Here is a 13,784-nt window from a genome sequence, read left to right on the forward strand (position 1 = left end):
CAAAATACTAGACCACTAAAACACAGCCAAGACAGGTCACTTTGTAAAGACTAAAGGTCAGCTTTATATTATTGGATACAGTAACATGAGTGCACGTGCGCTGCGTCATTGTAACTTCTGTATTGTTAACCAGGCATGACTAAAAGGTCAATATAATAAAAATAATAAATATATATAAATGTATAATGTTATGAGATTTAAGCTATTTGCCAAAACTTTTATGTTTTCATGTTATAATGTGTAGTCATTCTAGAACGAAAAAGGCATAATTTATATTTATTTCCGAATTTATTTAGCATGGTTATGAGATTGGCCAAATTGACCAAACCCATTCGTTACTGAAAATAACAGATAAAATATAGTTTTTTTTTAAAGAAATGTTTGATAACTATCTGGACATTATAAAGATTTTGCATATGAAAAACATTGCTACAAACCTTAAGACTTACTAAAAAAAAATTAGATATTTTGCATATAAAAGCACTATCAAGTTGAAAGCATTGTAATATTTACTGATAATCTGTCAAATTTCGTTAACATACACCTATAAAGTTATACCATGAAAACTATAACAAGCACAAAATGGTTACGAGGTTGTCCCAGGGACTGAGTCCTTGTTGAAAGAGTAAATCAATTAGTATGGTGCTCCTTAAACAATGGCACTTACAAGCAAAGAAAAAGGTTGGCAGCAGGTGCTGCCTGACAGTTTCCTTCCCTCTAGTTAGCAGTTTAACAACAATAAAAAAAAAATAATACTTTTGGTGAGGGGCGCTGCTGGGCATTTGTGTTCCCTCTTTTCAGCTGCTCAAAAGTAGTAACAGTGGTAGATAGCCTTAGTAGCTTTTCTATGACAAATGCAGTATGAGCAAGTTTGGTTGCAATAATTTTACAGTCCTAATTTTGAGTAGTTGATTATTTTATGACACTTGATTTAATCATAATTTCAGTTAATTGGAAACACTGATTTGGACTTATCAACTAAATTGTCCAGCTCTAAATTTAAAAAGATGTAAATAGTTTTATATTTTGACTTGAAAATTTTTTTCTGTTAAATTACACAAGCAGATTGTATCAGTTTGACATATTTTAAATTTATATTTCTCTATTTAAAAATAAATTAAATATTGATATAGTATTTGTCTATAGGTGTCAAATCTTATCTGATGATGGTAAAGAAGCTGTCAAGCTGTTTACATAGTTAATAATACATATTAAGTATGTCAGATCTGATTTAAATGTTTGCACTTTTTTGTATAAAGTTGTATTTATATAACATCCATTCCTGTGTCTTTGAAATTTTCTCTTAATGGTGAAGAAAATGTTACTATACATTTATTAATATTTTCATGTAGCATTGACTGTACACGTTGATTCGTACTTCTGGCAACGATGGGTATGGCCTGAAGGAGAAGTTTTGTGGTATAACATTGTACTAAATAAGAGCTCTGAATGGGGTGTATCCTTTGTTTTGCTCATATATACCTTTATTTTTTTATTTATCAAGCATCACAATATGAACAATTTTTGTTTGTTGTTAAGCTCAGAGCAACAAAATGGGATATCTGTGCTCTGCCCACCATGGGTATTGAAGCCCAAATCTTAGACTCACAGGCTCTCAGACTTACTGCTGAGCCACTAGAGCGTAACATGAAAAAAATACCATTAGAAAATTATTATATTGAATTTCTGTAAGAACTTGATAGAGAAAGTTCGTATAACGACGACCTCGGGAAATAAGGATGAGCATGTGTGTGTGTATCCACAGAGACTTGTGCAAGATCAACTTTTGTAAATTTTCATAATAAGGAATAAATTAGTATCATTTTAAATTTTAGTGTTAAAAAAAAGGACTGCAAGGTTCTCTGTAAGAGGTAATTTGAATGACAGCCATGAAAAATGCTAGACTAGTCTTTAAACATCAGTTGGACTATACCTTTTGAATAAAGTGAACAAGCTTGATTCTGTATTGATATTCTGTAATTAGTTTACATTAAAATAAACTTTCTTGCTATAATTTTAAGAAAAATATAAAATTTGAATCTTTTATTTTCAGTTGTCGTAAACAAAACATTAATTTTTGTCTTTTTGAGTTTATAGTGATTTTTTCTTTTTTAAACATGATTGCTAAATTGTTGCAAATATGGATTTTCATGTATTTGGAATTAACTGCAGTCTTTCTTTTTAATAAATAAATGTTTGTTTGTTTTTGATAACTGTACAGTTTTTATTCAGAAAGTGTACTTTGGAAACATTTAGAAGTATACATAGAAAATCAGTTGTTATCTTTGTTGTCATGGTAGGTATTTTGGTTTAGAACTGGGGTGGTGAAAAATTTAATTTCTCTTTGCATATGAAACAGCAAAGAACCTTGGCTATTTTTCTCCCAAATAATTGTTTAATGAATTCTACCAAATATTCTGTCTAAAATAGCCCATTGCATTACAAAAAAAATGGTTAATTTGCTTTAAATGGTTGTAGGTAATTTGTTATAAAAAAATATCAAAATAATTATGTTGAACATGCCATATTGGTAATAGACAGCTTTAAAATTGGTCTAATATGCTTTAACACAGCAGCTGCAAATATAATGATTTGACCTAATTTGGAATCTGGTAACCTTTTGAGGTAGAGTACTGATACTTGTAGAAAATGTTACCTATAAAATAGATGTTAGTGTGTGGCAGGTTTCAACTTCATACTTTGTGGAAGTCTTGGTTTCCCGAATCTTTGAAGGTCTATTCCTTATGGCTGTCTGGTGGTACAGCATCAGTTTACCATGTAATATGTGGCTGGTATTGCTAGGGGCCAGGGTAGTGTGATGCTCTTCTCATGTTACTTGCTGTTTTATGGTAATTAGGATTCAAGCTGTACTTTATGCAAATAATCAGGACTGGGATACTGTTGATAAGGAGGTTGCACATAACTGAATGATAATAATGTAGATTCATCTGTGTGCTTGAGCAGATCATATGAAGTTATGTTTTGTTTCAAATTGATGCAGTATAACTCATAGGCAACACATTTTGATGTTTTGTCTGCCCTGTGATTCATATGAGCTATCATAATGAAATATCATTTTGATTCTACTTATCACCATATGGGCTTACACATGCTATCTGATTTGTTAATAAACTTAGAATAGCTTCTGAAACTACTTCAGAACTAATTGACACAAAACATTTCTAATTAACATATAGGTCTGCATGTGTTAATGGCTACCATATAGGGAATTACAGAATTCAAACTGTGTTTTAGTGTTCAGGATAAATTTCTTCGGTTGTGGTATTCAATATACAACATCCACTTAAAATTCAATTTTTACCTCTTTTTCGATGATGGGAAAAGTTTAAGTTAATGTATCAATTTAAATTATTTCATTGACTTTAAAAAGGTTAATTGTGTTGTACTCTTGGTTTCATTCAGAGCCAAAGCTCTGAGCTATTTATACTGCTCACCGCAAAAAGTAATTGTTGAGCATTTCAGTCATGCTGAGAGCTGCTCAACAGTAATGTATGGTAAATAAAATTTGTCATCAACATTATTCATGCCTGTTCTCCTGTCATTTCAAAAGTGAATGTTGAGCTTTGCCTGCATCTGCAGCTTTTCAAATGCAGCGTGGGAAGCAGCTGCTGTAAATGGGAGACAGTCGAACATTCTGACAGACACCACGGTTCCCAATATTTACAAGATATATTTTTATAGAAATTTATTATTATTCACTATTAATAGCTGTTGTTATTGTTTAAGGACCATTTATTGTTAAACTGTTTTTAATATACTATTCCTATCATTTTTGCCCCCCAGTGGCACAGCGGTATATATGTGGACTTGTACTGCTAGAAACCGGGTTTCGATACTCGTTTTGTCCTTTGTGTAGCTTTGTGCTTAATAACAAACAACCTATCATTTTCTAATAGCATAGTTATTGTAGATTCAGTTTAGAGTACATTTTTACTCCTTCATTGTTCTAATTTCATTTGATTAATTCCACATATTTACAAGCCAAAACTTATGGACATTGTACATTCAGATTGATGTATTTTGCTGTTAATAGGATTGATATAAAAATTTATTTTTCAACAGATAATATATATATAATTAATGAAAATTGTATCTTAAGAAGATATAATCAGGAATGATTTCAGTCATTGTTACTTATGAAGCAGGTATATTTATTTAGATAACAGATCTATGTATTAATTGAAAAGAGAGTAAAATCTCACTGAGTTGTACATTACAGTTGTATTTTGGTGGAAGGAAATATTTTATATGTAGATAATTGAGTTGCATTAATGCAGTATTTATGAATACTTTTTTTTTATTATCAGTAAAAATCATTTTAACTTGTGTATAAAATTAATTACCGTATTGGCCCGATTATAAAGTGATGGTTTTTTATTAATAATTAGGCTGCAAAATTCATAGTCACCTTATAATCATGGTCGACCACAGGCCCTTTCCCCCTACTATAACCTGCTGCATTCCTGTATGTCCAGATAACATCCATCTACACATGCATGCCAGATGTTCGCTCAAGTCCATCACTAATTTTTGTAACTAATCCATCTGCAGGCTGTTCAGTTATAGTATTGATTTTGTGGACCAAAAAAAGAATGACACTCAATTTTTTCTTTTCCATGGTTTTTGAAAATATTGGTCGCTTTATACTTGAGATTGCCCTATAATCGGGCCAATACAGTATTCCATTAATAATGTAATGAAGAGAAAAGTTTCTATTAATTGTTAAAGGTTTTGTAGTGATATCATTTTGTGGAATATTCCTGAGTATTGAAAGTAATTGTATTGTGTTTAAATATATAAACTTATGTGAAGAACAGAAATGTGAAAAATCAAAATCTTATATAAATGTTCCTTTTGGGCTTAAACTTGCCACTTGAACAATGGATTCCTAATTTGGTCAACATTTGGTAGAAACTTATTTCAGTTGTTGTATTAAATATATATATATATATATATATATGTAATTTATAATATCATGCAATCCTGCAATGGATATAAGATATTATGTTTTAATAGGACCACAAATCCTTGACTTGTTAAAAGACATCTCCCTGGTTGTGGTATTTTTATTCTGCAATTCCCAGAGCCATGAGCTTTTCCTTGTTTCTTCTTCCACTTGGTTTAATGGTTGACAGAAGAATATGGGTTCTGGTTTTCCCAGCTCTAGGCTTCATAACTTGTTATTCTTTCCTGCCTCATAAAGAACTAAGGTTCATCATGTATGTTTTTCCTCTCCTAAATACAGCAGCAGCCAGAGGATGTGCATATTTGTAAGTTTTAGTTTGTTGTGATTGTTAGCATTAGTTAAGTAACTGAAGCAGTTAACATGTGTATACACATGTATAACTATTTCTTAGATTATTTAACATCACTAGTGCATGTTAATACTGTGCTTTTCTAAGATTCAGGTCCAGTGAATGAAAGTTTTTAGCATATACACACACACATAACCTATTTGAATGTTAAACTACTTCATGACTGGAATGTGGCTTGAATTATGTGATCTCCACTACAGTTAAGATTTAAAGACATGGTGTTGAAATCAAAGTAAAAATAAAACACTGTTTTCTGAAAGCCAAACAGGAGAAAGGTTAATCAACTAGTGGCAGACTACTGTATTGTGATGTAGACTAAAATAAAGAAAGGTTAAATAAACTGTATTTAGCAAAGGATAATTTAAAATAAATGATAGTACACATGTTTGAGTGGAAATAACAATGTGCATGATGAGCAAGCTGAGAAACACAGGAAAAGAAGGACATGGCTTCATAGATAAGTCTTGTTAGATCCACACAAACCATGAAAGTCTTTAAAAATCAAGGAATTTCGTGAAATAAAAAGTCTCAGTACTGTAAAGGGGTTTTAATCAGGTGGCCTTGGAAAAGTCCTTGAAGGTATAACCCATATCCCCTGTTTTTATTGACAACAGGCTTTACCATTATGTCTATCTCAGTTTCATGAAAAATGATAGTTAGAAAATGTGACTCGCAAAATTGGAATATGCTGACTTGCTTTGTTCAGTAATGTGTGGCTATTTATAACTTTGTTTCATAGTTGTTGTTTTTTCTCTTTTAAGTTTTCATGACAGATCAGGTGTTAATATTATCACTAGAATGTTTTCTAGCTGTTACTGCATTTTTTGAAAAATATACTAAAACATTAGTTATTAATTTTTGGTGGTGTTCCTCTATTATTAAAATCAGTAAATTAGGTCATGGAAAGTCTTGGAGTTTTTTTATGCATCAGTCTTGGCAAAAAATTATCTTGATTCTCTGTAGACAAAATCAAGTCTCTTTAGAAATGCCAAAACTGCTTGCATGTTATATATTCTCTCTGAAACTGACCAACCAGAAAACTAGATCACAAGAATCTAGAAGTATTTGCTCCATTTAAAAGTCATAAAAAGGTCAACTATTTGCAATGTAGAGCAGAATACAGTATAACCCTCCTTTAAAACAATATACAGCTTCCATGACTGGTCACTGCTATGGAAAGTAACATCTGATGCTGGATTTATCACTGATCTCAACTGGATTTATGATGTTCCAAGTCAGAACTTTAACATTTTGTGCATATCAAAATATCTACTGTAGGAGAGAGAGAGAGATATGTTGTCCTGACTACAGGCATTGTTGGATGAACAAATCTAGTGTGATCTTCTAGAAATGATTAAATTTTATATGTAATAGTAATGAAGAGCACGAATGTTGAGTGTTAGTTTAATTGAATAACATAAGGTATAAACACAAACATTAGCATTTGATTTCACTAATGCGGTTGAATGAATAGACCTCGTGTCAATTTTAAGTTTTATTAATGTGCTTTTTTATTAGCTCTTATAAAATTGAAGTATTCAATATTTTTGTGTGTTTTATCTTAATATTTCACCATTTAGAATTTAAAATATTTCCAAAATGTTTTTGCTTACCTGACTATTGTTTCATTAAAAGCTGAATATATAGATACCAACATGGATACCAGTCTGAGGCTGCCCACCTTTTTATGACAATTCTATAACATGTTACAGTTTTTTAGCAGTAGTAGTATGTTATGCCTATTAATCACTTTTTTAAATTATTGTAATCAATAAATGGAAATTTTATGCATTGGGCTTCCCTCTGACATCTAACTATATTTATGCAATTAAAAAAGGAACCTGAAATTTATAGTAATGTAATAATTTTTCTTTGTTATTTTCATAAATATGTATTTGTACAAATGCCTTCGTAGATGGAACACCCGCCTGAAATCACTGTTTCGAGTGCTGCTAGTTCTCTGTGTTTGCTTCCACTTAGTTTTTAATCTAGTAACTTCTGGACTTCTGCTATATATATCTTATCACAATTATCCTGGAGGATTTGCTCTGGCAAGGTTACATCAGCTAGAGGGAGACAGAACAGGTGAGTGACTGTTAAATTGTGAAGATGAATATCACATTTTCACAAACATTGATCATTCTTTAGGGATATTGTCTACTTTATGTTTAATACAATAATTTCTTCCACTCACTTTGAATACATATATATAATTAAATTAAATGAGTGGTTGATTGTGTTTTTAAGATTTGGCCATTTTTCAGTATATTAATCTGTTCTAGGTAGCCAATGTAAAATTTTTCTTGTAAAATGTACATGTCTGTATTTAAGAAAAAATGTTACTTGCTCTATATGCATTTGTATTTTTTGTCTCGTTTCTGACAGAAAGTAAAACAATTTAACTTAAGAAGCTTTATGATCATGTTTGTTAATAATAAGTTGGCAAACAATGATTTATAAACATAATGAAATGATTCATTTTGTGGGGAACATACTACATATTTTTACAGAACATTGGTCAGTCTTCAAAAATAAATCATTGTTTGCCAACTTAGTATTATAGTAGTATAATGTGCTTCCATACTCAAGTGATAGTGTTTGTTGTTTCATTATATTGTAGATTATAGCTCTTATATCCATTCATGGCAAAAGTGTATTAATATCATGGCTTTTCTTGCCATATGTTAATAAATTTTTAGATGTGAAAAATGTTAAAAACCATTAATTTAACATATTGCAAATATAATGTGTAAAGGATAGTTCTTTATCATTACCAAAACACAATTACTTTTGCAGCAAAATGCATTAAGAGTGGTTATTGTTTCATTTGATCAGATTAAGGAATTTATTTAATTGTACAAATACAGGAGGAGCAAATGCTGAAATGTAAGTTTAAGTTAAACAAGGGTATCATAAAAAAAAAAAGTTAATTTTCAAGGAACATTATTTTCCAAAACTGTTTGAGATAATCTAATGCAATATGACAAGTTTGTAAACATTGTGACTAAAGCTTGATAATGAGGAATCCACCTTTTAGGAAATAAAAGGTTTAAGATGGCTTGACTGGGTAATGAAAAAAAACTTTTATTATGAATGTAGCTTTTTCATTACCCAGTCAAGCTGTCTCAAAACTTTTATTGTGACTAAAGGATCTAATCAAGAACAGTTTTTGCTATAGCATGTTATCATCCAGTAAGGAAAAAAAATTAGGGGCATATTTATGTACCTCTGATTTATATATGTAGCATATAAGTGTACAATAAGAGGGAAAAATGCAAATAATCAAATATTGTTATTACATGCATTCAGGGAGTTCCTGAATTAGGAACTGTGTTTCAAAGTTTTATAGATGAATGTTCCATATTCTGGTGAGGACATTGCATGAAAGTTTATTCATTCATCACTAGAAGATTAGAAAATTAATCAAGTATACATTGATCTAAAACAAAGTTTAATAATAATGTTTATAACCATAGATACATTATTTAATTATTAAATGATCTTTTCTGAGGTTTTAAGGCATCACCAGAATAATTGATTAGCCAAACTGAAAATTTTGTATACATATATTTGGCATTTAAAAAAATATATGATAAAATAAATTCCTTCAATATTGTATTAACGGATTAGCACAAATAAAAAAACTGTTGACTAGGTAGAATGTTCTGTTTGATCTTAAAAATTATTATTTAGAAACATACTATGTCTAACTGAAAATATATCTGAATAAAAACATTTTTATACATAAGAACATTTTTACCAAAGTACATGTAAGTAATAGTATTTTTTCTATCTTTTCACTAATGTTTTTTCTATATGTAATAATTTTTTTATGCATAACCATGCGAGTAAAATGAAATCCAACTTATTTTGAAGGATGTTATTGTTTAACTGCTCTTTACTCAAACTTTTATTACAGATTTTAGTATCAAGGCTCTATGGCCACATGCATAATCAAAGGCTGAATTTCTTGACTTATTAAAGTCAAGTTAGTATCATCACATTTATAACTTTTGACTTAGTTTGTTTCTTGTTTTTTGACAAGTTGTGTCTGCTGGTCAGACAGTCTGATTAGTGACTAGCAGCAAAGGTATCAACTGATCATTTATGGCAGAGTGATAATACAAGGTTCTTTTAGATTGCCTCCTGTTGATCAGTTAAGACTATTTGTTATTAATTGTAAATGTTGTTGTGGAGGTTGAGCAGCTTTTCAGGTAGAAGTTATTAAATAATTCTAAAGTATAAAATAGGTTTATTGTTATTTCATAAAAAATAAGTATTATATTGATGTTGGAGCTGCATTAATTATATCTTTTTAATTGTTATTGCTTAAAGCTGTTTTTTATTTTAAATAAGGGTTGAATAACTTGTATGTTTGTCACATAATGCATAATTCTTATTTTTCTACACAATTACTGACATACATACGCACACATACACACATGCACATATATATATATATATATATATTGTTTCCTTGGATTTGAACCTAAAGCCAATCACATGCCAGGTGAGTGTTCTACCAATTGAGCAAAATTTTGCTAATAAGCATCTTTTTAACAACTCAAACTTCTAAGTTTGTTTGCAAAACATATGCTTTAATTCACAACAAAGGAAAGTAAACAGGTATGTACTAATGGTATATAAAATTTGTCCTTTACTTTTTTTTGTCTAGATGTCTCAGTTCACATAGATGTTTTTACTGCTCAGACTGGTGTGTCTCGATTTGCCCAAGTCAACCCTTTTTGGAAGTAAGTTTAATATCAGTAACCTATCTCTTGTATATTAGTAACTGTAGTTTTTGTTTTATATCATGGACTTCTTTTGTTTCTATACTAATGAAAAGTGTTGTGTGTTCTACTGAATATTTTGCTTTATTATCTAGAAATGAGTTAAATTATTGATTGCTGTCAGGTTTTAATTTTACTAATTTTCAAAATGCATGATTATTTTAGAGTAGGAATAAGGGTGTGGAGCAAGACATGATTTTGAATATGCAGAATAGATAAAGTGAAAGCAGCATCCAAATTTTAAGGAACATTCACTGAAGTTTGATATTGTGTGAATAGCATTGATGCTTTGAACTAACCCTATATCTCTGAAGCTGTACATTAGCAACGTTTTTTCTATAATCCCAATCATTTACAGCTGCATTTAGAGCATGGATGAAGCAATTTATCATAGTGGGGCAGTTTTATGTAAACAAAGGATCAAAGTACTAGCATGCATAGTCAAATTACAGTTATGCTTTCCACATTCCCTGGCAGTGTGCATGTGTTATCATGAGTTACTTTCATAACAATAAAAAAATTTACATAAAAAAACAAGAATCTTGGTACATAAATGTGTGGTCTTATGCTTGAAGTCACAATAAAATTGAACCATACTTTTTTGGTAGACTTGTTGGTTTTTCATAAAGTCATTTTTGTTTATTTCAAATATGCAACTTAGAGCACAAAATATTAACTTGTACAAAAAGTACAATGTCTTAAAACGATTATAATTTAACTGGCTTTCTAACTAAGCTATAAGTAGTTAAGATAATTATGTTAGCTGGTCAAAATGGTCTGGTGATAGCAAACAGTGAATCTTGCACTGAATAATTTAAAAACTGTCCTTCAGAATGAGCTAGCCTTATAGAAAATTCAGTAAATTAAAATCTTCTCTTTCTATTGGTTGTAAATAATCCAATAGCAAATATCAGAGAGAATTTCTGACATCTTTTGAAAGACAGGTTATGGGAGGATGATGTGGCATGTGTATTTGACTTTCTGGTTTATATCTCAATAAAGCAACAAGATTGGAGTCTATAAATTTACATTATGGCTTAGGAATATGTACAGTATAAGTGTGTAATTTGTGTCAGACTTATTAAAATTTTAATTATAAACTATGTTTTGATGCCAAGTTTGTTGACATGTATGTATAATAAAGTTTAATTAAATTTTGAATGTAACATTGCAAGAAGGTTGTAACATGTGCACTTTAAGGGTGAGACTTAATTTGAAAACTTTTCTATAACAGTGTCACTGTGATATTAGATCAGAGTTTTGTGCTGAGGGTAGTTTTTGATATATTCAACATCAGTTGCTTGACTCTACACTGGGCAAATAAAATAATTGTTAAGAAGTAAACCACCATCAATAGTTTTTTTTTAAACTACTATCTACTGTTAATTAAATCACTAATCATAATTTGATGCTTGAAAACTTAGTCATTTGGTACTTAATTTTCAAGGGGTATATAAATACCATAAATTTTACATGTTTTAATTAAGCTTTAAAAAACCTTTCTGTTTATAAGTGTTATTGTAAATAATTACTCATGTAATTGAAATAGGTAAGAATGATTAACAGTTTGTCATGCCTAGAAATTAAAATCTAAAAATGATGCTTTTCAAACTAAAGTTACATATATAAGATGAATGACAGTATCCAAGAATATCAAGGAAATCTAAAATTAAAATATTTTTCTTTAATAGTTCAAAGGTTCAGAAACTAAGCACAACTTCATTTTAACTTTCTATTCCATACTTTACATTTTTTGTCCATCACTTCTTTAAATGCATAAATTAATATTTATGATGTAATGTGCAGGTACACAATATATTTTATACCTTCTTACTTTAATTTAGAAGTTTTCAATATTTTTCATTTATTCTAAATCTGTACAGTTTTTACATAAAACTTGGTCCAGAAAACCATTAGATTGACTTCATTCTTGCTGGTTTTGTTCCTTTGTTGTTCTTTATAGATAAAACTTGTTCTTTCCATGTGATGAATTGCTGATATGCTGCAGTGCCCTTCAATGGTGGGCCAGATGATATCTAGAGGTTACTGCCTCCCTTATGTTAAATAAAAATGACAACTCATGCAGATAGTTAATTGCTTGGGGTAAAACTGACATTTTTGATTAAGTAAGAAGCATTTAATCAGGTACTACACAGGATCTCAAGTGAGTTGGTTGGTGAAAAAACATCTTGGTGGAAGAAAATAAGTTGATTGATTCACGAGTCCAGTGTCTGTTTATTTCTTAACTTAAAATCGTTCAGTTTAGTTAAAGTCAATGTTACTTTGTGATTTATCCTGCTGATTTTCCCATTATAAAACAAACCTACCTAATAATCTTTGCAGAAATCAGCTTAATGTGAGAATTACCAGAATGATACTGATATAGCATGGAAATCAAGGTATCACTGTTTACCACAGTATCTCATTTGTTTTAATTAATAGAACTTCTTTGCAGGCAGAAGTGCGTGTTAACACATGTAACATAATTTAAAAGAAAAAAGTGGTCACTCACTATCATTTTAGTTTCTTTAGAAAATTTTTAACTTTTTCTTTTTCCACCTGACAGTGTTATACAAATTTTGAACATTGTGTATTAAAGTATTATTTTACAACATTCATAATTCTAAGGATTTGCTGTACACCACCTGATGGGGTGCTGCATAATTTTTTTACAATGCCTTTTATACCCCTAGCAATTTTCTTTTCAACTTTGACATATTTTCTTGCTTTATGCCAGCTAATACGGTCCCACAGAATATCAAGTGTAAATACCACCTGACTTAGTTCCATGGCTTTACTTTATTTCCATGTCATATATCCAAATATGAAACAAATCTACCTGTTGACCTTGCTTACATCATAAAAAAATGTACTTTTATTATCCATAAAAATTTAACTAAATAATTGATTAATATAAAAAACTTTTCAAAAAAAGTTAAGTTAAAAGATAGACAAAGGCAAGTGGTAATAAAAATGTTATAATTGAGAGTAATTCTTGTGACCTTGCAAGTATCTCTAGAAAGAATTAAATCCATTTAATGTATTATGGAACATGTATCAAGAATAAAACAAAGCTACATGCATGAAAACACTTCTGCTCAAATATGTTTTTTTCTTTTTTTACATTTGATGCCTCTATTTTAAACCATTCTCAGTTTGTATTGCCTAGGTGTTTTTATATGGCATGAAGTACTGTATGGAAATATTAAACTGTTAAAACCTGGTTGGAACACTACAACTGTAGATTTGCCATTATGATAAATGATAGGGAAATCCCCCCCCCCCTTTCCCCACTTCTTTTCTGAGTAGTGCAATTAAACTCCTCTTCTTTTTTTTTCAAAATAATACTCTAAAAAAAATCAAAATTTAAAATATAATCACAACTAATATAAACTTTTCATATACCTCAAGTGATAAAATATGCTAAAATGACTTTTATGATAATCTTATTTGCATATTCAAAAATAATTTTTACAATAATAACACCCTCTCCAAGCAAAACATAAACATTTGTCTTTTTGTCTCTGTTGACCCCTTGACCTGAAATTGGTGTAAATATTTTTTTTTATTTATGTATTTCAATGAGTTACTTCATGAATATGAATTCCGATAGTGACTTTTGGTTACTGATCTTGCCATTCTTCCATTAAAACTCATT

General features: G+C 29.9%; 1 protein-coding gene across 4 annotated transcripts in view; it reads left to right on the forward strand.

The window, feature by feature from the left end:
• Nucleotides 1–10,097, forward strand: part of LOC106457197 (dol-P-Man:Man(7)GlcNAc(2)-PP-Dol alpha-1,6-mannosyltransferase-like) — a 28,448-nt gene extending 18,351 nt beyond the window's left edge. For 3 of the 4 annotated variants that reach the window (XM_013916589.2, XM_022383038.1, XM_022383039.1), the window contains 4 exons: nt 1,353–1,456; nt 5,065–5,291; nt 7,252–7,421; nt 10,012–10,097. In XM_013916589.2, the coding sequence (XP_013772043.2) occupies nt 1,353–1,456; nt 5,065–5,291; nt 7,252–7,421; nt 10,012–10,091 (581 nt within the window). In that variant the 3' untranslated portion in view covers nt 10,092–10,097. The remainder of the gene's footprint in view (nt 1–1,352; nt 1,457–5,064; nt 5,292–7,251; nt 7,422–10,011) is intronic. The other variant, XM_022383040.1, reaches the window with a different exon arrangement.
• Nucleotides 10,098–13,784: the final 3,687 nt, after the last annotated feature.

The sequence above is a fragment of the Limulus polyphemus genome, unplaced genomic scaffold (assembly GCF_000517525.1).
Source record: "Limulus polyphemus unplaced genomic scaffold, Limulus_polyphemus-2.1.2 Scaffold302, whole genome shotgun sequence".
Classification (NCBI taxonomy): domain Eukaryota; kingdom Metazoa; phylum Arthropoda; class Merostomata; order Xiphosura; family Limulidae; genus Limulus; species Limulus polyphemus.